This window comes from Dromaius novaehollandiae, chromosome 2 (assembly GCF_036370855.1).
Source record: "Dromaius novaehollandiae isolate bDroNov1 chromosome 2, bDroNov1.hap1, whole genome shotgun sequence".
In the NCBI taxonomy this organism is placed as follows: domain Eukaryota; kingdom Metazoa; phylum Chordata; class Aves; order Casuariiformes; family Dromaiidae; genus Dromaius; species Dromaius novaehollandiae.
The window spans coordinates 62,181,574-62,209,470 of NC_088099.1; the positions used below are offsets into that span (position 1 = coordinate 62,181,574).

General features: G+C 38.4%; 1 protein-coding gene across 5 annotated transcripts in view; it reads left to right on the top strand.

Annotated features, from left to right (window-relative positions):
- The window catches only part of ADCY1 (adenylate cyclase 1), a 166,033-nt gene that overhangs the window by 94,015 nt on the left and 44,121 nt on the right, over window positions 1-27,897 (top strand). For all 5 annotated transcript variants that reach the window (XR_010387701.1, XM_064506652.1, XM_064506650.1 and 2 more), the window contains exons 5-8: window positions 134-261; window positions 11,404-11,562; window positions 13,062-13,203; window positions 25,921-26,076. Coding sequence is in view for 4 of the 5 variants with exons in the window: in XM_064506652.1 (XP_064362722.1) it covers window positions 134-261; window positions 11,404-11,562; window positions 13,062-13,203; window positions 25,921-26,076 (585 nt within the window). In the remaining variant the exon portion in view is untranslated. The remainder of the gene's footprint in view (window positions 1-133; window positions 262-11,403; window positions 11,563-13,061; window positions 13,204-25,920; window positions 26,077-27,897) is intronic.

Consider the following 27,897-nt stretch of genomic DNA (forward strand, 5'->3'; position numbering starts at 1 on the left):
AATTATAGATTATTTAATTTGACAACAAAAGGATTACCTGAATGATTTCATATAATTGGAGAAGATCTTCTCCTGTAAATATCAGAATATTTATATGAAAAGTAAAACTTCTCCTATTCTGTTTTTATTAAAGGAAAACCACTGCAGAAGGATAAAAATCCTAGGGGACTGTTATTACTGTGTATCAGGATTGACCCAACCCAAAACAGATCATGCCCATTGCTGTGTTGAAATGGGACTGGATATGATTGACACCATCACGTAAGTATTCCCTACAGTGAACCCGGACAGGCGTGCCACAGCGGCTTCTCTGTGGCATCCAGGAAATGAATTTTCGAAGGAACAGCAGTGTCTGCTAGCACTGCCCAGCTAACAGTTCACACTGTTAAATTCATGTCACAGTATGCTGTTTTTGTGCAGGGTCATTCTAGGCACTGATTTTCCACTCCATTTAATTGCTGTGAGGAAAAAGTGTACAGGCATGAGTATGTAGAGACACATAAATGTACAGACAAGGAGATAGAAACTGGGAAGTCATGAAATATCCTTATTATCATTTGCCACTAAGAAAGGAGTCTAATTTTTTATCTTACAGGGATAACCACTGTTCATCTCCCACACCAGTATGTAATTTCAAAGCCAGCCCTGATGTATGCTTGTTGTTTGTGTTTCCCAAAGGATAACTTGCTGATTCCTCCTTTCTGTATGTCATTTTAAACCTTTATTTTGCTTTTCAGAAATGTAATGTGAAATTCACCTTGCTTATCAGAATAGTTCTTTTAATGTTTGAGAGCTCTGCACTGATTATCACTTTAGCAAGGGGAAAGTGTGAATGTGTGAGAACTGTCAATGAGGGTCCAACTTTCAGTGAGAGCTGGAAATCTATTTCATTACATAGGAGGGAAGGGATAAGGATGGAAGATTTCCTCACTACTGTCTTGCTTTGTGCTTGTGTGTTTTACAGAGAGGCTATAGGAGGGAGTGCACACACATATTAATTCTGTATATAAATAAATACTGGTTAACATAGTGCTATTACATTTGGGATGAATTTGCTTTTCCAGTATATCCTGTATGAGTGGCAGTGCACAACTGTGTCACATCAGGGAACTTAGGCTGCTCTGTAGTGGGAAGTGTTTGGCCACTGTTTCCAGTAGCGAATTTTTCCCTTTCTCTCTGGTGTTAGCTGGACTGTTGGGAATCAGGAGTTGATTCAAGGTTCTGCTTCCCCTCAGTTAATCCCCATGTTTCTGCACTGCACACAAAGAATGCTCTGCCTTCTCTGCAAAGGTGAAGAGGCCACAGTGTAATCTCAATTTAAAAACAGATAATAAACTATTAAATACAGAAAAAATGTTTTGATAGAATAAACAAACGTAAGACTGTGAGCTTATCCTTAAAATTCTTAATTTTTAAGCAGCTCTTAAGTAACTGCCATGTCTTATTGTGTATAAATTACCCTACCACAGAAATATTTCCTCTTCATCTCAGAGATGGAATTTTCACCCTCCCCATATATTCAACAAGTATTTATTATTTTAAGAAAATAAATTAATATTCATTATCCTTCAGGTAACAGAAAAACAAGTTTCAGGTCTTGGTCAGTGAAAGACTTAAAGGCAGATTTCTCATAAATTTCCGTATCTTGGATTTGGAGAATTCCACCTTGTTTCTTATTCTGATAAAGCTTTTGCCACACTATAGATTCCGTGTGTTCCACTTGTACTTGAGAACGTGCATGTGCATATATACATCCACAAAATAGCTGGTTTTCAGAATCAAGATCATCCTCCTTTGTGGAGAGGTTTGGTATTATAGAAAAATGTAGCAAGAGTTTACTATAAGTTTTGCTCTTGAGAATTGGGTTTGTCTCCATGGAAGTAATGGCTGGTTGTTCAAACTCTGCTCATGCCTGAGGAGAACGTGAATGTCAACACACATTTCTGTACTTTCATATCAACCTTAAACTTTTATGTTTACCTGGATCTGTTGAACTTTCTTTGAAGAGGACTTTAAAGCATAGAAAAAAAGGACAGAAGAACCTAATACAACTGATCCAGGTATTTTTATTATAATGCCCATTTATAAAAGGTTTTACAGCATTAAGAGTTGGGTAAATGAGTTCCTATTCTCCCTCTCATTGAATATAAATTCCTGTCATCTTTGTAAGCATTGTAAAAACTGATGAAAGACACTGGAATCTATGGTATTATAAAATCCTAAAAGAACTCTTGTTAGCCACCTTTATTCCCTGTAAACACAACAAAATGGAGTATTTAACAACTTGATGCATACAGAAAGAAATCCTGAAATATAAAGGAGATTCCAACATGGAAGTCACATATGCATGTGTTTCTGTGGTAGAGAGATGCTCCATGTATAAGGAATTCTTGCACTTTAGAAGCATAGGCATATGTGGGCCTTGTACACATTTTCCAATGTCCAATTTAAAAAAAAAAAAATCCCTGGAAAGCTGTAGCTGCTGCCCTCATCCTATTTTAAGCCTAACATTAATCATTATTTTAGTAGTTGTGTGGTCTTTCATGTATACAAATAAGGTATTGATATAACTACTTAAACTTTCCCTTTTTGAATGTTTCAGTTGTACAGTTTTACTAATATTGAAAGTGAAACATGTTTCCTTTCTATGTCATAATTTATTGTCTGCCACCATGATAATGTGAGCTTCAATAAAGAAACGGAATTAAGAAAGAAGGAATGAGCTGGGATTGTTTATCCTAGAGAAGAGAAGGCTCGGGGGAATCTTATCAATACGTGTACATACCTGATGGGAAGGAGTAAAGCAGATGAAGCCAGACGCTTCTCGGTGGTATCCCATGACAGGACAAGAGGCAATGGGCACAAACTGAAATACAAGAAATTCCATTGAAACATGAGTAATAGCTGCTTTACTGTGAGGGTTGCTGAACACAGGAACTGCTTGCCCTGAGAGCTTGTGGTGTGTCCATCATTGGAGATATTCAAAACCCAACTAGACACGGTCCTGGACAGCCTGTTCTAGGTGACCCTGCTCTGAGCGGAGTGTTTGGACCAGAAGATTTTCAGAGGTCCCTTCCAACTTCAGCTATTCTATGATTCTAAGCAGATGGGCTGTAGTGTATTAGCTAGACATATTTAGTCAGAAGTTGTGGTAGAAGATAATTAATTGGCAATTTTGTCATTTTTAACAGGATTTATAAATTGGTAAAGATTGCAGAATGTGTGAGTCACTCTCATCTAGAGATTAAAACCTGATGGGAGAGGGCAAGATGGAGAAGAGTCAAGGTTATTAGAGAGCACCAGATTTATTTAGGGTTGTTGAATGGCTTAAGATCTCTTCTGCATCCTTTGTGCGTAAACACAATGAATTATTCCTGTAAATGAGGAACTGGTAGTGTAAGTATTGTAAGATGCTGGCCCAGTGCACGTTTCTGCTCTTAGTTAAATGAATGCGTCTGTTCTGCCTATACTAGAAAAAGGAAAGAGGGTAAGTTCCAAGTATTGTTGCCCTTGATGGCAATAATATCTTTTTTCTTTTACTGCAAGTGGAGTGTCCTCTTTTCAGATATTATTGGATTCAAGGTGCAGATCTTTTGATCATGGAAGCATATGGCTAAGCCAGTTGTACAGAGAACTGCAGAAACTGGTAAGCAGATTCTGTTGAAGAATAGGAAAAACATCTTCGCTCCTTCGCAGAGACTAAGGTTAGAAGATGGATTCCTCAAATTAATTTGTTTGAAAATATAATAAGCAAATTAAAAGGAGAAGAGCTTATGATGGTAAAGTTGAAATGCAGCATCCTATTTTCCGTTAGTATGATTATTAGATGTTGCTGTTTATCAGTCCCATGATATGTAGAGTCATTTTTGTTTTTAAACGTCCTCCTTTCATCCAGTGTCAGAGCTGGGTGTCAGCTGGTAGTCTTCTAAAAGTCTGCTTACCTTAATGTGGAAATCATGCCCTGAAATTGTGAATGTATGTTTAGAAGTCATCATCCCGAGTGACAGCTTTGTCATGTTTTCTGGGATAAATAAAGAAAATCATTTGAGTTATGATTCATCTGATAGATCTGCCAAGAGTACCTATCCCAGAGATAAGTACCACTGACTTTTCCAGTTTCCAGAAACTCAAGGAATAGAAATTGCTAATGGTACAATTCATGCTGTTAATGTAAAATAGATCTATGGTTTGACTGAGATGAATGTTATGATGAGTTCATATAAATTCATACTCTCTGTGAAAATATTCTCTTCATGCTCTAGATAGCTCTAGCTTAAGTATCCTTGAATATGGTGCTGTATGTCAGTATGATCTGAGAATGTTGCCTCATTTCATTTAGATTAAGAGGTTCAGGGTAATTTTCAAAGAACATTAAAAAAAAGCTTTAAGTCTTCATAATTTCATCTGCCTTCCACAAAGTAGTTTTTTCAAGGGCACAATTAAAGTCACACCAGAATCATTGCAGGAGCCTTCTTTTTTTTTTTTTTTTTTTTTTAATAAAGTGGTGAGTGTTATATTCTGTTTATTCTCCAAAGGAATTTGTGCTGCCAATGAGTTTTGTGTCAGTGCATCCGTACAGGCCAGGTGTTTGTTCCACTTCAGAGTCACTTAAATGATCATGGCAGCTCTTAAGTTGGAGTTAGGTGTTGCGTATGACCTATGTAGCTTTTGTCAGGTGAGTTTTTACTGTCAGATTGTACTAGTAATATAATTAAAATGCTCATGTTCATTAGCATCTCTAATGTGGCAGATGTTGTCCTCACCTCAGATTTGAACAGACTGCTAGGCCAAGTGTGCTCTTCACCTTATTTAAATTACTTGCCACATTTGAAGGTTCCAGTCAATTTGCTACAATATTTTGCTTTCTAAATGGATATATTTATAAGTTAATTGCCATGCAGTAAAATTTCACCAAGCTACCGAGCTCTTCCCATCCCCCCATATAATGGCTGGATTTCTAGTTTTGGCTTGTTTTAGAGGGGTGAATTTTTTACATTTTTAATAATTTGTCTTTCCTTCCAGAGCACTTCATCAGCCCATATAAATTATATCTAAAGAATCCTTTTACTCAATCCAGATATGTAACCTCTTAGGAGATGAAATGTGGGAGTTACTCAAATGCACTCAATAATGCCACAGGGCAAGAAATGAACTGTAATGTTTCCCACTGAAAATAAGGAGGGACTCTGGGTGAGCACATAAATACTAGATCTGGGACTGGGCCAGAATACTGGGTTTAACATCCATAAGCTTGTGGAAAGTGTAATGGGATGCTGCAGTCATTCATGTTGTCATAAAAATGGTAGATTTCATGAAACTCCTTCCCCTGACATCTTACTGGGATGCCTCTTTGGTAATTACTCAGAGGGAATTGCACAACAAGCTGGATCACTGGCTATGCCTACATTAGCAAGTAGTGTGGCACAACAGGAGCACATCAGTAGATTACAGCAGTTGGTGCTGAATGCTTAGATTTAACCTATACATATAAGCAGGGGGTAGTTTACCTAGGCCTGGATGTAATCTAGCCCCCTGGATTGGATGTTCCTACCACATGTGGGGTTTGAAGAGGCTGGGAGGAAAGCTTCCATGAACTTTTGCTTTCTGGACTCTGGGCACCTCAGTGGGGTCTGCCAGCAGACAGATCACCTTTTCTCTAAGTCACATAATTGGTCTTGTTTCTGCACCTGCACATTCTGTTCCTGCTTGTTTGCATGTGACTTGGTGGAGGCAAACTCCTGAACCATCTCCTACCCGAGGTGTGGTTATCAGCTGACCACAGGCACTGGGGAAGAGCGAGGACCTACAGCAGCCACTTCAGTGAAGCCCAGGTGAAACATCCCGAGTTTTCCTGCCTATTCTTTTGTCTGAGGAAGCAGACACAGGCAGTAACTTTCTCAGCGTCATCAGTGCTGTGATGGCTTTTCCCCCAGTTCTCCAGAGGTCCTGGGCCAAGATTGCAGGCAGGGTTGCATTGACCTTGAGCTCTGGGGGAATCAGCAATTTGTGCACAAATTTTCAGCTGTGGAGGAGGCTGTCTTCCATGAGCTGACTTCACCAGCACTGGGGGAAGCTGAGATGGCCTGTTCCTCTGTTGAAGTGAGCCCCTGTATCTCTGAAGCTATCAGGCCTTTGTGGTGCAGGCTCTCTGTCCTAGCTGTCTGCTGCTATGCTCCAGAGGAGCCACATCCTGGGAAAACATGCAATTCTAGGCAATGTTTTTCCCCAAAAATCTGAGTGGGAGAAACAGCCGCAGCTAAGCAGAAATGGAGCAGCAAAGGTTTTCAGAAAACAAAACTTAATCACTTGAGAGGGCCAACGTGACCCATGATTTGTGGGAAGACAAATAGGGGAGAGGACAATGGCGCATGGCATCGCTGAGGCAGGAGAGGGGGAAGGTCCATGTTTTCTGCAGCACCGACAACCCTTGAGCATGGCTGTGGCCTAGCAGAAGCAGCAGTACCTTGAGGGTGGCTGTGGAGAAGATGGGAACAGCCACCACAGTCCCCAGTGTCCTCTTCTGCAGCTTTGCCATATCCTCCAAGCCCAAATTAGATGTTGGAAGAGTGCCTTTGGGAGCTGGGGGTAGACAGCAGCTATCAGTTAGGATGGTGGTCCCTTCTGGGGTTAGGTCAGCCACCTTCTCCCTGCTGACCCCCAGTAAGTGCCAAGGGACATGGGGTAGGAGCTGTGGGGGGAGACCTCTGCCACCTCCCAAAAGCCTCCTCTTCCCACTTCCCTGCAAGCCTGGTGTCCCGCTGATGCGAGAAATGCCACTAGCCCCATGCTGTGTCTGGGGTCATGCCATCCATGATCATCTCCAGTGTTTGCTTCCCCGTGCTGCACCTCCTTTCTCAGAGCAGCCTTCCGCCTGAGTTTGGTTTTAAGCAGTGAGAGCAGAAAAGGTGAAAACAGATTTCTGTGAGAGCATTGCTCCCTTGTTTGAATTTTCCACTGAATGGAAAGTAGGTAGAAATTCCTGCTGCCCCCCTCCCAGGGTAGCACCAAACATCCTCTTGGCGTTTGCTGAGTCTGCTCTGTGCCGTGCTGGTGCCTGTCCATGTCACGGACTGGTGTGGGCTACAGCACTGCCCCCTTCCCTCCAGTAATAAACTCCCATATAGGCTCCAAATACTCTGCTCTTACTATTAAAAAATCTTATTGCTCTATTTTAAGGTATCCGCCTCCCCAAAATGGGTAAACAGGGTACTATACATCTGTTAATTGGATGGTGGTTGTTTTGTTTGTACCCTCTAAGAGAACATTAACAGCAGGTCTTCCTAGTCATGGCTGCTGCTGTAGTAGTTAGCAAGTTAATTCAAATGCTTCCAAATAATCTGGAAGCAATTCACAGAAAGATAGTCTTTGCCATTAATATCCAAGAACTAACCAATTCCCGATGATGTTAAAGTGGAACTGTCACAGCGGTATTTAGGGAGACATGCAAAATTCCTTATGATTAAGGGGCTATATTATCTCTTGGAATTTTGCATACATAAAAAGCAAATATATTTAAGTGAACTGAAAAGCTTGTCTATGCTTTTACCAGGAAACATCTACTTCTATGCAGATATTTTTGGACCTAAGAAGAGCCCTAAATAACTCATGAGAAATGGGATACAGAGCTTTTATGTTTTCCTTCCGTTGCTTCAGATTCAGCACAGGTCTGCTGAAATGTGTTTACATCACATAGCTGTTCTGCAGCTTATCTAAATCACTTTGATAGTTTGTAGCAGCACATTAAATATTTGCAGCTAAACAGAGAACTAAAATTTAAAGGCTTGTTAGGAGACCTAAGTTGTCAGGGTAGATGGTTATCTTCTTACAAGTCATTTGCATAGACTCTACATACTTCTAGTTTAAAAAGAAACTGTTTTGTAATATCCATTTATTTCTGGACCTACTTTTATGTTAACATTTGGAAAACTTTTGAGCGTATAATATGTGAGCTTAGGTGTGAATAATGTACAATGAATAATTTATTTGAGAAACTTCTTTCTTTTCCTGTTCATGGTTTGTCTGTGAATTGCTGCTATTTTTTTCACAGATGTATTTATAATTTAAAATGTCTTACTATATAATTTTGTGACATTTTCTAACAGAAATTTTAATTTTCATTGGAAATAAAATTGCCATACTAGATAGAAATGTTCTGATTTTATATTTGGGAGCCTATTCTTATTATATGGCTCATTTTTCACTGTTCAGTGGAGGATGTTCATGGAAACAAATTGCATAAAGGCCACAGAAATATTCAAAGTACATTCAAAAATTTTAGTGAACTCATTGTGAGCTCTTCCTACCCAAATTTAATAACAATGAAAGCATCACTGAAACATTTTGTAGTTTCTGGTAAAAATGTAGAGATATATTATCAATTTAGTCTTTTTTTTATTGACAACTTTTAGAAATGCTTTGTTCAAAACAAAATGTTTTCACATTCTACTTCCTTGTGTGTTGATACATTAGGCAGTCCAGCTTCTTTAGAAAGGAATATGATCAGTCATGTTGTATTTTTCTTGTTTCTTTTCATTTAATTTCTGTTGTGATATTCATATGTCTAAAACCATATCAAGCTCCCAGCCACAACCCCTCGAAACAGTTGGAAACAAAGAGCAGTCTTGAGTGTTGGTAGTTCCTTACCAGTGTTTGATATCTGTTTCCAGATACCTTTAGCCTGAGTTGTTATATACTTTTTAAAATGAAAAGTTTTTTAACATTTATGTGTGAATAGAGAAAGGCCTATACTCACGCATCTGCAGGTATGTCAATGAAGATAATTACACAGCTGCTTAGTTATGTGATAAAATACAGACAAGCAACAAGGCCCTAATCCTGAAGTGCTTTGGCTTGCAGACTACAGGGTAAGGTCTTGATATAAGCTAAGTCTACTAAGGGTAAAACACATGTGCCCATGTGGCGATACAAATGTTAAGTTATTGTTAAGTGGCATATATTACTAGTTTCTTTCTTTTCCTTGAAGCTTTGTCAAGCATCCTGTGTACACAGCAACCCTTGCAACAGCTCACAGGTAGAGACACTATAGGACTCTTTGGAGACCTTTCAAAGGCTTGACTGGAAGCAGATCCTGAAAAGAGAAAGGAAGACAGGCCTGCAGTGGGTAGAAATAGGACAAGGAAATATTTAATCTTTTAGAAAGTTGTGCATAAGCCTCTCTCTGCTATTGCATAAATTATGACCAGAAGAAATCTCATAGGCTCAGATTGCCTATGGGGACAGAAGAGATTTCCATGTTCCTCACATTAGTGATGGCTGACATGGTATGTGCTTCTTCATTTCATGGCTGCAGAGCTCCCTACTTAAATTGAGACCAGGAATCTCATTCAGCTCACCCTACATCTTGACCTTTGCCACATGTGCCTTTTAATTAATTGTATTTAAACAAATGCAACTATACAACAGAAAAATACAATAAATACCCCTGGAATCATTGGAGAGTTCTTTCCAAGACCTCTCTGCCAAATCCAGGATAGCTGGATGATATTTTAAAAAGATATTAGTCAATGAAGGCCAAGGGAAAATTATAGCCAGAGCCTCAGTTTAAGATCTTCTCCTCTTAAATGTGTTAGAGAAAGTAAATCTAAAAGCCCTACAGAAAATTTAATTTTACACTGATTAGCTAGTTTTTTTCATCCCTCATTTTATTTCTTTCTGGAATGCAACTTAGCTGTGGGATTGCTGCCAGGTGCCTCTGCAGGAGAAAAAGCTGCAAAGACTTATGCACAGTGTTATCTTTACATATACTGTGTAAGATTACCAGCTTCAAGGCTCCTTTTACAAATCAGTGTAGGGTGAGAGTTTTAGCTTGTTCTCCCTTCACGGAGGTAAAGATTCCCTCCTTAGATCCATAACTGCAGATGGCTGCTGGCCCACTCTTGTAGCAGCTTTTGAAAGATATTAGTATTAATAATCACTTTTTGTCTACTGTTCTTGCACTGATACATCATAAGTGATGTAGTGATTTTATCCTTTTGTTTGTTCTATACTCCCATAACTGAGTTAGATAGAGCATGGTAAAGTGGAGTCGCTGCTTTTTCATTTACCTTCTCAGCTAGTGCCTACCTGTTTTCTTGCAGAAACCATTAAAAGTGGTAAAGTGTAAGTCTGTGCCCTTAGCTGTAAGCATACTGTAAAGGTAAAGGCACAATACAACTCCATGTGTTTACTAATTGCTGTAACAGCTCCCAAGCAGTAGCGTAGCGATTACGTGAAAAATACGATGAATTGTTAAATAAGTACCTTCCAAGACAACTGAGACTCTTGGTGAAAAAAAGAAAAAAAGTGACAACCTGAGTCACACTAGGGTAAATAAAAGAGGAAAGAAGCTGAATGCAAGTCTTGTGTGACTCAAGTTTAGATTTGACTCACAAACCAATCTTCTCCTTAGTGTTTAGTATTAAACTCCTTCACAATGAAATTCAGTTTGCTGTTACAGGGTCAGGCATGGTCTTTATATGAATGAAGTGTGGGTAGTAAAAAGGATTAGAGAGAGAAAAATCCACCAGCTAGTAAAACCAAGTTCATAATAAAAAAGACACATAAACAGAGATTTTGTTTTAAAAAAATTTAGAGAGTCATGTAGTCGATTTTAATGCTGAGCTGAAAGCAGTCCTGAGTAATGAGAGAACAGAAACATATTTGCCTGCTTACCTGTCAGGTGAAAATTAAACTCAATAAGATAGTTTTAAAAAATCTTCTTTCGATTCCAGCAATCACCTTGTGGTTACTTCTCATCCTGCCTAAGATAAATAGGCATTGAGAAAAAGAAACATTTATGATAGAGAAAAAAAAGAAGTAAATAAGTGTAAGACACAAGATAAACAGGAAGGTGCAGAAGTTAACCTGGCTGTCTCTGAGTTATCTGAGTTGCAACTAGAAAGTTCTTTGTTTGCCTCACAGTAAAATATCTAAGTTTCTGTAGGAGCATGATAGCAAATACTGAAAAGGGACAAATAAAACCCCCAAAGTTATAGTCTCAATGAGGTTTCATGACAAAGCTATTTACCACACTTGTTTTATTGTCACTTTTTTTCTGGATTAAATGTAGAGAAACATAATATCTTTGACTTTTACTTGAAATTTGGAATATAAAATCATAACACAATTGGGCCAAGAAATTAAGGAATAATGAGATTTTGGTTCAACAGCACTTCAAATATGACCAACAAAATTATTTCTTTAGAGTTACAACTGGGGCTTTGAAACTTCCCTAGGAGTGAAGGAAAAGAACAGAACCTGGATAAGTCATCCATCTGAGATTTTTAAAAGATCCTTTCTTTTCAGTTAAGTATTCATGTGTTAACTTCTGGAGAAAGAGACAGAAAGAAAATCAGGAGCAATCTCATTACCTAAAAACTAATATGCTGATGCTGTCTATTGCAGATCTGTTGCAGAAGCCACAGAGGTTGATCTCAACATGAGGGTTGGATTACATACAGGCAGGGTGCTCTGTGGGGTCCTGGGTCTACGGAAATGGCAATACGACGTCTGGTCAAATGATGTGACTTTAGCCAATGTAATGGAAGCTGGAGGACTGCCTGGGTGAGTCTGAGAAAGAACTGTAGACCTGCATGGGTGAAAAAGTTATTTTGTTCTGTGAGGCATTTTGCAATTTAATTGCAATTGATAAGAAGGGCTGTCTCAGGTAAGAGCTCTCACCATGTTACGTCATGTCTCCTGTGGGATTCTCCAACTGATCTTGAGATATCTGTTAGTAATAGATTAGACTAGATGTAAATTATTTTTTAAAAAAGTTCTCTTAATACTTTAACATTCTCCAAACAAACTCCTGTTTGAAGCTGCCAAGTTTAAATAGTAGGAATGAGACAGTGCTAGACCTTTCTCAGAAAATCTCATACAAGTAAAACTCTCTAATTGTTTCCTTGCAACCCTAAACATGTGGAGTGTGTGACTTATTCCTTTTACAAGACGAAACTTCCAAAACTAGGTGTGTGCTATAGCAAGAAAACACAAATATGTGTATATTGTATATATGTGTATGTATGTGTATATTCATATACAACACACACACACACACACTCAATTATTCAAGATGCATGTGCAAATCATACACTAGCACATAAACTTGTAGTCATTTTGTGGGGCCTGTCTTGGGATTTTTAAGTACTCTTTGGATGCCACGTAGATGCACACAGTGCACTTTTGTGCAAGTGCGTAGGTGTGCTTTTGTGTGCAACTTCCTTTCAGACTGAGAACTACCATCCTCTGTTCAATTTTTACAAGATAATGTTCTGCTGAACAGGAGGACAATGGAATCTCATAGTTTTTGTCATTTAGATGAGTGACTTTGTTACATACATATTTGTCTCAGACAATTTTGGTAGTGTATTTTTGTATGTTCCTTACTTTAAGGCTTCCCAGTGAAAAAATCTGAACACGTTTAAGAGGAAAGCAGTAACAGCTTTTCATATATCTTCTGGGAAGAAATTTCACGTATAAGGGGTCTTGTGGGAGAAAGTGTGAAGACAGTTTTGGGATAAGTAAACTCATGAATAGTGTCAAAGATGGCTGTGCTGCCATAACACAGTGGATTAGAGAGCCGAACAAATGAATAAATAGCACAAGTCAAAGCTGTGAAGAGGAACAGAAAGAGAAGAACAAGAAGTTTCTCCTTTATGCAGCAGAAAGAGAATGCAGAGACTGAGAGTGTGAAGTCACAGGTTTCAAACAGCAGGCTGTTATCCCAAGCGGGCAGCTAGATAAACACGTAAGAAAGCACCTAAATACAGATGATGATGTGCAGGCCTGCACTGTTTACAAATCAACAATTTTGCAAGTTTTGGGACAGCCAGCAGTTATATATCTTTGCTCAAAGCATCTGCTTAATTTTAGAAAATATGTATAATAAAAATACTTCTGTTTTCTGGTTAGCTGAGAACACAGATCTGTTCTACAACAAAAAATATTTTTTGCGTGTAGTTTGACCCTGTGATCCTCTTCTGCACAGAAGTGTATTTCAGTAGCAACTAGCTCATAATGTATCTTTGCTTTAAATGACAACATCCAATTTTTCCCTCCAGGAAAGTTCACATAACAAAGACCACCTTAGAGTGCCTAAATGGGGATTATGAGGTCGAACCAGGATATGGCCATGAAAGGAATAGTTTCTTGAAGAAGCATAATATTGAAACATTTTTTATTGTGCCATCCCATCGGAGGAAGGTAGGCTCCAAAATTCTAGTTTAGTCTGTGATATAATTTCATGGTTTAACTACTGTTCTGTCATATTCCGAAAGCAGAGGCAATACTGGTATTTCTTAGTTTTAAAAGATTTTCAAACTCTCCCTTGAAATTATATCTTTTGGTTTTGATTGAGGAGGGTATGCTAAAAATGTTAACCTTGATACTTAGAGAAGATGATCAATTTACTTTGAAGCTTAAAAATAAAGCTACTCTCCTCTTTGCCCCACCAAAAGGAAAACTGTTGTTTTATTCAGATTCTGTAATTATTCTCTCAAAAATGATATGTGGCAAAACTGTAACTCCAAAAACTTAATTCATTCTTCCCTTCCACCTCCCTTCAAAAGAAAGTTTCAGAACATCAATGATGACAATTTGACTATTGTTCCTTACTCTTTCTTTCCCATATTCCCATCCCCATTTTTTCCTTTGGATGTGTCAACGTTCTCATTCATGCTCTCCTAACCCTTTCTACAATCACTTGTAATGCTAGTGACCCATTTACTATGCCTGAAGGAGTTCCAAGTGAATAGAAGCAGAAAAAATAGCATTTACAGTCATGTCATGCCCACAGCAGAAAAGTTTATGAAATGAATTCAGCAGTGTTTGAACTAACATCCCCTAAAAGTCTGAAAAAGTTGGCATGTAAGCTTTACAGCACCAGCTTATTTATCTAGGTGAGGGGAAAGGACTGGAGTTAACCAGGCTGCTTTCAAATGTATATACCAGTGTACAACAGATCAGATATTCATGCTGAATTAGGGCAAATTTTCTAGGATTATTGTAACAATTGTCGGCAACATGCCCATCTTTTCTCCTGCTAAACTGAGCTGCTCATGAAAACCCGAACCTGGTTTTCCTTGCTTCTTCTTCTACCCCAGACAGATTCCTACAATGAGTTTGGTGATCCCTTTCCTACCCTAGCTGTCCTTTCCCCCAAATTTTCTTAAGCTCCCCTCTCCCTTCAGCCTCTTTCTTTTGTCAGACCCCTGGAGATGTATGGGGGAAAGAGGAATAAGTCAGTGCTGCTGTGGAGGGACAATAATGTTTTCTGCTCTTTTCTTCTTTTTGATGGAGAACAGAAAATGGAAAGTGTGGAAAGAATAAGGTAAGAGAAGATTTTAGCTCATTTGAGCAGGAACTTCCCTTCTTAGATGTTGCTCAGGATTTAGCCACACCTGATGGAGAGATGAATGTGACTCCTTGCTCTAGTCAGATCTTTAAGGATAAGGAGAACAGAGGCCCGGCAGTGTGATGGTAATTTCTTGAGTCTCAGCATGCAGTGAACTTCATGACAGCCGTGTTCAAACAGGTTCATGCACAGTCACGCCTTTCTTCCTCGAGCCAGTTACTGAATGCACCTCAAAAGTAAATCCTAAAAAGGGTGGAAATTTCATCCTGTTGGAATTATCCACCGCAAACAACTAGGCAATGATCCTGTTTATGGCAACCTTTTATTCTGCTACAAAAATATTTTGTGACCTCACTAGGAGCCTTGAAAGTCCATAATCATCATTTAAACATGTTCAGTTTGTTCCAACCTTTTCCACATCAAATGAAGCTTATCTCACAAGTCGTCTCTCATAACATATTTACAGGTCAAGAGGAACTTTATTACTTTTTATCTCTGTGAGACAACTTGGGATACAGACTTCTGCACTCTTATCTGCTGAGACTCTGCCCAAACAAGTTCCACTCAGGGATTTGACCTTTAGGGAGAAAATTATAATATCCATTTGTAAAAGTAAATATGAAAACAGTAAAAAAGAGGTTTTACAGTCATGTTAAAACTCCATGCTTGAGAGTGTTAGCTAACTTTCCATTAACGGGTGTTTGACAGAAATGGGGCCATAGAAAACTTCTGGGGGATGTGGAGGGTCCAATGGTCAGAAAACTGAGCTGGCAACAGAGAATATTGAATTCCTGACCTACAGTCACTTTTCTGGTCTCAGCTTGATGACTTAGGGGGTTTTTACAGAAATGCTGGGGTTCAAATACCCCAGAGGTATTTGAGTCAGGGAGTGAAAACTCACATTATTTTATCCTGGAAGGGCTGTTGCAAGGGCTTTTCATGCACTTCCTTTAAAATAGTTTGTTATTGGAGAGATGGACTGTTCTCATCCGCTGTGAAAATTGTATAATCTCATGGTTTGTTCTTCTGCTGGTATATACGGCTCGATTAGTTTTTACATAGTATGAAAGAAAATAGGCCATGTTACTTTAGGACCACTGAACTGAATTCTGTTTCCCTAGTCAGTGAGAGTTTTTCTGAAACCAGAATTAGTTCCTAAATTAACCAACACTAATATGGAAGAAAAAGGAAGGAAGGAGTTAAAGAAATATTGAGAAAGGAGGTTTGTTGCTTATTGGTGCCAGATTTGTTTGTCTTGTTTCTCTACTGCTTTCACTCCTACTATATTATATATAGGATTTCATCTCATATTGAGACAAGAAATAAGAACTAAATTTCAGAAGAGTGTTGATAGGTTGGTGTACAGAGACAAGTGGAGAGAAGAGCGGGTAAATACAGCTATTACACAGAGAACCTGTCTTCTGTCAACTCCACTATATAAAACTGTCATTGAGGAATTCATGCTGGAACTGTGATATTCACGTATTCAAGTAATCCAGGCCAATACATATTTTATTTGCAAGGATGAAGGCTAATAATAGGTGAGCACACATTTCTTCATGTTTGCAAGGAACATGGTGACTACTGAGAAACTACTGATCAGTTTGTCATCTGCCGCAGAAAGCAAACGGCATCTTCCTCATTACGGTGCCACTGATTGATTTGTGGAAGTGGCAGATGCTGCCGTACAGCTTGACTAACAACATTAGCTCTCCAGTATGCATCAGCGGCATGTCTGGGAAACTGGCAGGAAAAAAACACTTCATGAATTTTACTGGTATTGACTGGCTTCTCCACTGGGCTCACAGATCAATCAATGTGTCACTTTGCAGTTTGTCACAGTACATCAGAGCCTTCCCTGGTCTCTGTATGCTTGCATACTGATTGCTGGACCACAAGCTGCTAATAAATACAATCATAATAGTATATTTACCTTCAAAATAAACACCTGCTGTCCCCTCCTACCTTGGTTCAACCATTAACTCTCCAGAGACACAGAAACAGAAGGCTTCCCCTGAACCACAGACAAGATCAAGTATCTTTAGGTGAATTCAGGTATCTGCTAGTTTAATATTGTATTGTATTGTATTTCTTCTTCTGGAGCCTTGGTAGCTGAAACACAGCCACATTTTTTATTCTTAATGCAGCATCTCTGACATTAATATGAGCTGACTTTAGCAGGTATGATGCCAAGAGGAATGAAAATCAATGTTATCAGTAACAGATGGCCAAGAATCTGTTGAATTTGAAAGGTAAATAGGCCCTGGTTAATTTTTTTTTTTTAATTTAGAAATTACATACCCCACATTCTTCCATATTTGGTCTGACAGGGTGATCTTTCATCGAAAAGATCATCTAAGCCAAGAAGGAGGATAACAGTATATGAAGACTCATTCATGCACCAGTTACATTTTAAATGTGAACAAATTATAAAATATTCACAACTTTTGAATCCACTAACAACCAGAATTTTGTGGTCTAATATGTTTGTTAGCTTGACATACAGGCTAGCAAGTGAAAAGGCACTTATAAATGGCCACTGAGAGAATTTTTGTTTTCTTTTTTATTTTGTTACAGGTTTTATTTTGGTGGAGGTGATATTACTCTATTATTCAGCAATAATTATGCAAGTTTGACTGGCTAGCATTCAGCTTCTAAACCCATTGAAATAACTCATCTGATGTCTAAAGGCATATAGCACTGTTTCAAATCAAATCCAATTTTTTTGCTGGTCTTTGTTGTTAAAAACTCATGCAAAAACATTTTTAAAATATAATACAAAATGATATAAGCCTCTGCCTAAGTTCCTAGCTATGAAAATGCCAACACATTTCTTCAAGTAAAGTTTAATTATTTCTTCATGATGCTGTATACTGATACCAAATCTCTTCATGATGCGACCAAAATATTGTACTGATACAAGATTTGAAAAATTTGGTAAAGGTGAATAGCTACAGGTCTGAACATACATGTGAATGTCTTGGACATTTCAAACAGGTCTGATGATGTTAGAAAAACATATTTCTTTCTCATATATCAAATATTCACAAAATCCAAACTCTATGCTTTAGACACATGGACATTCTCTTCGTTTTCAGAATGTTCTACCTTTTGAAAATACTGCAAATGTTACAGTATTTGGATGTTATTTCAGAAGGAAAAAAATGAAATCTAGGCCAAACCCTGTCAGTCTCAGAGCTCCTTACAAGAACTCTCTACCTCTGCTTAGACCCAGCTAAATAACTTTTTCCATTAATGATTCCTCAGTAGTCTATGACTTATCCTGTTCTGACTTTCAAATTATGTGCTTAGGATTAAATTTTAGAGTGGATCTGGCTTTCACCATAATTCTTTGTTTGATTCATTGGTCTTTCCTTAGCACCACTGGAGTTAGTCAGTGTATCTTTGCCTCGGTTTTACCGCTGGCATGTACTCTAGCTGGCTTCTAGATGCACAGCTGAAGTCATAAACTTAGCTGGATCATCTACTTAAATTATCTGTTCGCTCTGGGAAGCACCATTCTCCCGCAGTATAGCGTCCCCTAAGGTTTGGCTACAACCTTAGTGATAGCCAGGTGGTTTTGTTCTTGTCCTACTTCTTTGTATTTATTACAGTAATTCACTGTCTGCCAGTACCTGTCTAGTTTTGAAAAGCCTTATTAATTTCACTCCCTGAGAAAACAGCCCAGCAGAGTTTGTTACGCAGCGTTCCTAAGGTAGTTTTACAGGTAGCCAAGCAACGGTCAGAAATGATTAAATTTTAGTGAGGTGAAAGACTTTTGAGAATGTTTTAGTGTTTGCATTTACAGAAATGGGCCTGCCATCATTGTTACTCATTGCTAGGTTAAAGCAACCTACTTCACTGAATAACTTTGCTGGCCCCAGAGCTAAGGCAAAGACAAGTAATTCCACTGACCATTAACAGGAAGCAAAAGAGCTGTGTCCAGGAAAGGGGGTTACAAAAATTATAAAAATCATACATGAACAGTATAGGTACATTTTATAAATGATTCCTGTATCTTCATAGAAGTGATTCCTGTATGTTCATAAGTCTCATGGATTTTTAAATTGCCCCTGAATTATAATAAATAATTAGCTTCTAATCATCATCTGCAGCATTTCTACTAATGTGCTAGTGAGTTATTCACCAACTAACTTTGTATTCAAAGATGTTCATTATCTTTTATTTGTGGCAATGTAAACCGCATGGTATCTGCATCTACTGTTTGAATAGGGCATGTTGGTGGACGCTCACAAAAAGTCATATTCAGGGTGATTACAACATCTGCTTACCCTTAGGAAGCTGTTGTAAAATGAATTTAATGGAAAAAATGATTGAAATGACAAAAAAAAAAAAGGCACCTTTAGATTCACTTTTTCTCTGTTTCAATATTTCTGCTTTCTTTGAAAGGGCTAGCATTTGTCCTTCCTACTTTACCCTGTGCGTAACACAGCTGTGCCAGGCAAGCTCAGAAAATTCTTTCTCTATCTCTGACTGCCCTGTTCTGTTATCCCAGATCTCTCGGTAAGACTGACCACTCTGAAAATCTCAGGTGAAAGGATCTTTCTTTCCCCCCCCCCCCCCCCAAATTCTGCCCTAGTAGGAAGGAAGTAAATGGCAGTTGGGTTTGTGGTGCTCTGTGTCCAGTTTGGTTTGCTGTGGTGAAGCATTCCCAAAACATGCCAAAGTAGACAGCTAAAATTTTCATTTTTATCCGAAAAATAATTATAGCCAAACCCAGTTTATCTGAAAATAGACATTAAAGGAATAGCTGGGGAAGTGGAGAACACTTTTCCTTGTCTTCTGATTTTAGGAAAAATCAGTTGGAAACTTGAAAGTTCAAGAATCCTGTCAACAAGAAAACAAAACTTATGAGCATTCTTTGGCAAATGCTGTTTAAAACTTAAAAACTGATGTAAATGTCAGAGATATCTAAAGCAATTATCTACAGCACACACCTGTGGCATAATTTATCGTGAGCTAGAGTTGCATTTAACAGCTCAAAAGGCTGAGCAGTTAATTTCTTTGACTTATGATCTAATAGGCAGAAATTCAGCAACCTGAGATTCATTCCAACTTGCATGACAGCAGCTGCAAGAAAAGTGGCAAAGGCTGTCACATCACTGTCATACATTGTTGCTTCATCTAGCATAAACAGATGTGATTTTAAACTTCCTGCATTGCAGCCCTGTCACCAAGGAGTAGCTGGAAAGTAAACAAATTTTCTGTCACTCTGCTGCTTGAAAAGGCAATGTTATACTTTGACTTGGAGTATAGCATCCTCATCTACCATTAATCAGCATAGCTTTGTTGCATGAAGCAGATGATCTTCCTTTTATGTAAAATAAATTACTAGGCTCCATATCTTTCTGCCACAAAGCAACGGGCTTTGTCATCTTATGTCTTTGCTGTGGCTGATTTGATTTCTTCCCCCTCCCCACAGCATGGAATGAATTTTATGCAATATAGCACAGAGCAAACAACACAGAGCAGACACAACTCTGTCAGCATTCAGAACAGCTCTTATTCTTTTGGGATATGCAGAGAGAACGAGAGACAGAGGTTTTTTTTTTTTTTTTTTTTTTTTTTTTTTTTTTTTTTTTGCTATTTAGCTGAGCATATCTTGCACTGAAGTGTTCACTTTAAATCAGAGGTCCTTCAAGCATTAAACAACCACATACAGGCACTTCACAAATTTAGGATCTGATGCAATATTTGGTGATAAATGTGGCTTCCCTCGTGATTGATTTTGTGCTCTGTGTAGGTGGATACACCATTACTACATGCACTTGCCATTTGAATTTTATCTGTGAATCACTGTTAGCAACTAGCATGTTTCATATGTACTCATATACTCTCTTGAGATGTTTTCTACCATGTCTTAAAAAAATCTTTCATCTAATGTTTTAAAATTACTGCAATTCGATGTATATGTATTAATTGGATTTTTGACAGCAGGTTGGACTTTTCTGACCTATTTAAAAGATTTTGTCTTGGTGAGAAAATAAATCTTTATTAGTTCTCAAGAGCAGCCTGAAATTAGATGCTGAAAAATTTCTAAGCAGCATCATGTGAGCAATAAAAAAGAAAAAGAAGACTAGGGAAGGAAAAGGAGTAAACTGAGTGAAGTAATAGAACTAAAATGACTGCACTTTGTTCTTTTTAGTTTATTATATCAATTCAAATTGAAGTTCCATCTATATTTGTAGGAAATTTCCTTCTCTGCAAAGTAAATTTGATTGAATCAGTCTGGTTAGGTCTACGTGAATATGTTGGGCTGTTCTCAAACTCCTTTCTTTTCCAAGCATGCTAAATTTGTGTTTTCTTCAGAGCACTGGCAGTCCAGTAAATCCATTCACCCTGCTAGCAGTTCCCTAGGACCTTATACGAAATTTGTCCGGTCCACTCTGTCTCAAGAAAGTCTTCATGGTCGTCATACTTTTCCAGCTTTCTGGGACTAATTCATTCTGAGAATATTTTGACATTGGTGACATTTGTTTATGAGTACTTTTGTAGCGGGAGAGCTCTGACTCTTGAACTCCAATATTTAACAGGCTGGAGAGCTTTATAATAAATGCAGGGTGTGTGAAGGCTCTACCAGCTCCTCAGACAAACGTTCTTCTTTGCTAGCGTGCAACAAAATAAGTATATTTGGCAAAAATGTTATAACTTCAAATGCCCAAAGTTAGGCATCCGAGTCCATAGCTGGGCACATACTGATGGTTTCTGTTTTCTAAGAGGTGATGGCGGCCTGCAGCTGCCACTGCTGTCACGTCTGGGTGAGCCTGGGATGCTCGGTGCTCTGAACATCTGACAGCTCCCACAGAGGAACTGCACCACAGACCCGAATGCCTAACTCCGGCATTTCGAGTTTCACTGCTCCGGTCGTAGCCCATCTGATGCAGCGGGTAGACTCGGCCGTTCAGTGGGAGCACTGCTTCGTTTCTGGCCGGGGGCTGCTCTGTGATTGCCCAGGCTGTGACAGCGTGCACACCACAGCACTGCAAGCAGGATTGCTTGTGCTGCCACGGAGCAAACGAGAGGCAGGAATGAGGCTCGTGCTGCAGCCTGTGCTACTCTACGGCTTCGAGATCTTTTCTGCAACTCATGCTACGTTACCAATGTGACAGCCCACAGCTTGGAAATGCTCTCGTTTTACAGTACTGCCAGTGGTGGTGGAGTTAAGGTTTTCTTCTCCTAACTTCCTTTTCTTCCTGCAGGAATGTGGAATCTGTGGAAGGGAGAAATATAGGGAATCAGTAAAAGATTTTCTCTGTTCATGATTATTTTATATAAATATAAATTCATAAATTATTTTAACTTTTGCAGCTGCTTTAAAACATTTTCTTTATCTGTGTTGACAAAGCAGCTACCCTGCTCTGAACAGTGAAGAGAGGAGTTTGTCTTATAGAAGAGGTATGATCTACCAGCAAAAAATACTAATACACTTTTCTGAGAGTTAGCTGCAAAGTAATAAGCAAAACCTATAATAAGAGCAATAGAGAAGGACAGAAAAGCAAATGCCTAATGATTTTAGATATAAGAAAAAAAGAAAAAAAAAAAAAAAGGGTTTTCTCACCAATTTCAGGGTAAAGTAATACCCAGCAGAGTTTGATAGCTTGCAGGTAGCAATGGAACAGGTCCTACTAGCAAAAGACAGTCCTGCGTAACTGAAGATTGAAAGCAAGGACAGACATAGTGTGTAGCATTTATGGTTTCTGTTAATGTATTTTGAATGTCATTAGCATCTTCTTTCCCATACTGTTTTAAGCACCAGGATTGAATATAGGGTAAAAACAGCCTGCTGCTGTTTCTGAGAATCCCAGATAAGCAGCAGTGAATCCCTTACCAGCGCATTACAAGAGATTCAAACACTGGGGTGTTTTCCCAGAATTTTAATCAGTGATTGTTTGTTTTCTGCATGCTTAAAGACTTTACATAGTCTGTCTGGCTGCTTTCATAGTGCTCTGGTAGAAAATCCCAGCTCTTAACCTGATTTGCTGGCTGTGTTGCAGCAAAAAAACAACCTTTCCTAAAATTATAAAGCAAATGAACAGAGAACAGAATAAGGGATGATCCCTAGAGTCAAAACAAGAAGTGCGAAAGTAAAATGCATTGACAGAATGAGCTGGAATGAGAATGCTGCAGTCCAGCTTTCCCGTAATTCTGGCCTGGAGCAAGTTCAGAGAAAAGGCAGAGTGAAAGATGGCTGGTCTTTTTTGTTTTAAGTCTGTTTCAACAGGCTGTACCTCATTTCCTGCTATTATCAGAGGCTTACTACAGAAGGTGAGCTCATTGAAATATTCTGCTTGGAATTTTATTGTGGCAAAAATACTATTCTGCTGTAAAAATAGTATTAAAAAAAATTAAAGGGATGAGATTTGAGAGGTCAAAATGGGAGAGAATTCCTTTCTTTGTGTGCTTTTATGCTGTATATATAGCAATAGAATGGAAGTTCCCCACTCCCAGTGCAGAATCTGTACATCCTGCAATCCCCACATTAAAAAAAAATGCCATATATAAATTATACATGATCTGGGAACTGCCAGTATGCCCTGCTCTGTGTACTGCAATGTCACTTGGGTGATTATGGCCTAGGCCTGCCATGAAGAGCAGAATCTATACATGTTCCACCTGTTTTCCAAGAATCGGATGGTACTTTAACTTGGAAGGGGCCTTTGGAGGTCATCTGGCCAAAATCCCTGCTCAAAGCAAGGCCATCTTCGAAGTTTCATTCAATTTAGAAATTGCATCAGGTCGCTCAGGGCCTTGTCCAACTGAGTTTTGAATGTTTCCCAGGATGGAGATCCTGCAGCCTCTCTGGGCAACCTGCTACAGTGTTCGACCACCCTCATGGTTAAAAAATCTTTTCTTTATGTCTAATTGGAATTCCCCATGATTCAACTTATGTCCGTTGCCTCTTGTCCTTCTGCTGTGCATCTTTGGGAGGAGTCTGGCTCCGTCTTCTCTACAACCACTGTTTAGGCAGCTGAAGACAGCTATTAGATTCCTCCTTAGCTCTCTCTTGTTCAGGCTAAACAGACTGAATTCCCTCAGGCAATTTTCATATGCCATATGCTTCAGCACCCTAATCATTTTGGTGACCTGCTGAAGTCACTCCGGTTTGTCAGTATCTGTCTTGTACTGAGGAGCCCCAAAATGGACACAGTACTCCATATTTTTGAGTGATCTGAGTTGAAAGACTTTGATTTGAATCATCTGTATTTTCAGCATCCAAAGGTTGTACACCACTGAAATAATATATGCTGATAAACTCTACAAAAGACCAGAGCAGCGGATGGTGTCACCCAGACATGTTTGCTTTACCTAATTCTCTGAAGATATATTCAGGAATACATAAAAACATATGTGTTTGAGTGAAAGCCATGTGTGCAGGGAGCACACTGCCTGAGAGAACATGTATTCACTGCAAGCTTTCAAGCTTCTGACTGGGCTCAGAAACGCAGCTACTATAAGAGGTTTGCATCAAGGAAAGTTTAAATTCTGCTCTTTCTGTAGGACTTCCAGTCCATGTGGGAGACTACGTTCGTGTCCATGTGCTCGCCTTTCTTAGCCATGCCTTCTTGTATCTTTTGCTAGCAAGATGTTTGCCACTTGAGACACTCTGTGTCTTAATAAATGATGCAAAAGGCAAAACTGGAAGGAGTTTCAAGAAAGAAAGTCTTGCTCATTTTTGTTATATCAAAAGATTGATAGAGAGACTGAGCAAAATAGTGCTTTGAGAGGAGTTACATTAGGAACTTTTGTAAATAGAGTTATTAGCACCTATGTTTTAGATAGTACAAATGTTAGATCATATTTGCCATATTCCAGCCTAGCACCCATCTTTGCCAGGAATAATCGACTTGGTGTCCCAGGCTATTTACTATGTGAATATCCTTCTATAGTATTACAGTATTGTACAATATACTAGGTAGATATTGCAATCCAGCAGTGAGTCTTCTGCCAGAAAGTCCTCAAAAGAGAGAGTTCATGCTGGAAATCTCTTAATGGAGATCTTTTTAAGCTATGCTTAATCAAGAAAGTATGCATTATGCTAGTGTCCTTTTAGACTCCAGGTGATAGTGCAGCATAGCGCAGGTTATGTTACCTGGCTTTATTCACCCTTTCAGTGCACAGTATGGTACATGTGCATACCTAGGAACGTTTCCCCATTTAAAACATGTCATATACTATATGTCATATACTCATATGCTAATAAAAATGTGCAACTGTTCTCACACAAGTCATTTTGTGTTTCGTGGTTACAGTGTAACTGACTGAACAGAGCACTGATAGATTATGTAAACCATGCAAATACATAGTTGTATGTGTTAAACAGCATAGCAAACCAATACCTGAGATGCCATTCAGGATGTAAGCTTGGGGTCATTTGCCCCAGTCTCTCTGAATTTAGATATCCATGAAAAAATGCATTAAGCAAATGTTTCTGATTTACCTCATTCTTTATTCCTTGATCATTTAAGCAGTGAGATAAATTGTTCTGGTAAATCATAATGTTGTGAAGACTGGACAGCAAATCCTCAGTGCCATTTGTCTTTTATAGAACATTCCAAAAATGATTTTGGAGTATGATTTGCTCTGTGTCTTTTGTATTCAGGAACACAGACTAAGTCCTGTGTGGCTTCTTAATTATCTTTTTGTTTCAGAACAGATTAATTTTACAAGCCTATATTCCCGTAGTGTGATAGTATGGGGCCCTTTCACATTTCTCATGAATGCTCTTCACAGGCCATAAGCATGAATAAGATTGGCATAAATGCTGAAGGCAGAATAAATGATGGCCCTTAATCAGATCTATGAAAGCATTGGAACAGGTACTTGGGGTGTGCTGAAGTCAGCATAAGTTAAATACATGCTTAAAAGTTAACCAAGAACATATTTGTCCTTGCTGAACTGGGAGCTCCGTGGTAAAGGGAGTGAGTTATGCACAACCCTGTGAGAATATTTCGCTGTGGTATAATGCTTCTAGCTTTGAAGAAATGGGATGTAAGACGTGATCACAGTGCCTCAAAGTCTCCTTTAAGGGCACGTATGTGCATGTATCTTTAAAGCAAAAGCTATCCTATTCTGATTTTAATGGGCTCCCCAGAAGCTAAATTAAGAGAATAAATAAATAAGAACAAGACTGAAATTATGTATTTTTAAAAGCAATTAATAAGAATGCTAATCTCTTCTTTATTTTTTCCTTTGTTTTTTTCTATAGATTATTTTAAGGTTGAAGAAATACAAATATTGCCTCTTTCGTGTTTGTCATTAATGCTCTTTTTTAATAGTCTTTATTTCTATAGGAAAACAGTTTCCAAAATGTAGGATATGTGCTTAAATACCATCTGTTCAATAGATTTTATACATCAGGTTAAAAAAAATAAAGTAGTCTGCACCTGCGAATATAAGATGTTTGTCAAGTTGCATTGTTTCTTGATCAGAATACTGTGTTATGATATTGCTTTATTCTGACCACTAGATGGTGTCAATGTCTGTAGGTATGTACGTCCATATGTGACTATAATCACTGTTACAAATATCATTTTTCTGACCAACAGATATTTCCTGGACTGATTCTCTCAGACATAAAGCCTGCCAAAAGAATGAAGTTCAAGACAGTCTGCTACCTGCTCGTTCAGCTCATGCACTGTCGTAAAATGTTCAAAGCGGAGATCCCTTTCTCCAATGTCATGACATGTGAGGATGATGATAAGGTAATTCCTGTGGGCTCTTTGGGCATGGGTTTCAGGACCACATGAACCAGCCTTGCTCTGAGAAGACATGAGGTGACCTGACCAGCTGATAGTGGAGTTTCTGGGGTTCCTTCCTCCTGGACCTAGAGCCATCTGGTGCTCACAGCAACAGGAAATGCATGTAGGGGTCTCACAGTGGAGATGAAGCTCAAGTATAACCAGTCTGCAATTTGAAGCTCCTCTTGACTGCACCAGCACCACCCAAGTGGCTTCTGTTGAGGGCTTCTTTCACAGGAATTAGAGTTTATGAGGCTGCTTATGGAATTACCAAAAGCTAGTCTTTCGTATCTTGAGTCCACCACAATTTCAAGCTCATGGAACCAAATGTAAAATAACAGAGTAATTTTGTATCACTAGATGGCTCTCTAAAAAAGGAAAGGCAAGTGATTTGTAAAAGAGGTTACTTTTAGTCCCTAATACAGATATCAAACAAAAAGTTTGAAGAGTTGCCAGTTTCACTTTCTTTGCCAGCAGATGGCAATATTACATAGATTGCTATGTGAATGCTCCAAGTCAGCAGATGAATTCATCTTGACTGGTTGCTCTACTTTTTTTTTGATAAAGGACGTCTATTGAAGATTTAATATAAATCTTACTTTCAGACAGCATTATAAATTTTCTGCTTTGGATTTTGTATATGCATGTGTTTCCTCTGGGGAGTAGAATATTCTGTTAGTTTCTTTAAAACAGAATTTCAGTGAAGATGTTTAGAAACTCCAAGTTTGGTCTTAAAATTGTCCATAGACAGGGCCAGACATAGCTTGAATATGACCTTTCAATTGTGAATTAGTACTGTTCAGGAGTATTTAAAAAAAGTAACCCACACATTCTTTGAAACATATGCAATCCTTTATGATGTGTCTTGTGTGTATGTATGTATAAATATGGTAGTATACACAGAAAATCCAGATATGGGGTTGCTAGGGATCTGATGTAAATTTTCCCATGTCAGAACATTCAGAGTGAATTTCTAAAATGCTATCTTTAACTGAACCAGTTGTTCTTCCAAGTACTTGTACCTGATAGGGGACTTTTATCATGAAATATGACATAAAGATTTAACATAAATAGACTGTGTTGCACTCCAGCGTCTCTTCAGAGACCATTAGTCCTCAAAACATGTAAAACTAGCTATGGCTATTAAGGCTTTGAAGTGAGCACAATACTGGAGCATTTATTTATCTATTTAATTTCCAGCAAAATACTGTATCTTAACCACATATGGAACATCATGTAAGTCTGCCGTTTGAAATAATACTAGAAAAAAAGAATAGGAGACCTAGCAAAAGTAATTATATGTGAGCAATAGCTAATTTGATTAAGCACGGTAACTGTAACCCTATTTAGAATAGAAAAATAGATAACAGAGTTTATTCCGTATACAAGAATAACTCCCATTGTCTATTCTTATTCCAGATTTTCAAATAAATAAGTGGGTTTCTTAGTTAAAAATTGTTTTTCTCACTGCTACCACTATGCTGTAGGCTTCCATTTGGATTACAAAAAATCTCCCCTATGAGAGAATAGCTTTAGCTAGGATTAGAAATGTTAATAAAAGTTGATCACTGGCAAATTAAGATTTCTGTTGTGGGCAACAAAAAGCAGAAGTTCAGGTTTGAAAGGTCTTATGTATATCCCCAACAGTATTTTTTTCATGATGAAATAATTAGTTCTTATATCACAGACAACATTACAAGTAATGGGACCCGATAGTTTGAAGAAAAATGCTTCAAGTAGCCTCATAGTCACTTAATACTGATATTACCTTTTCTCTACATATGT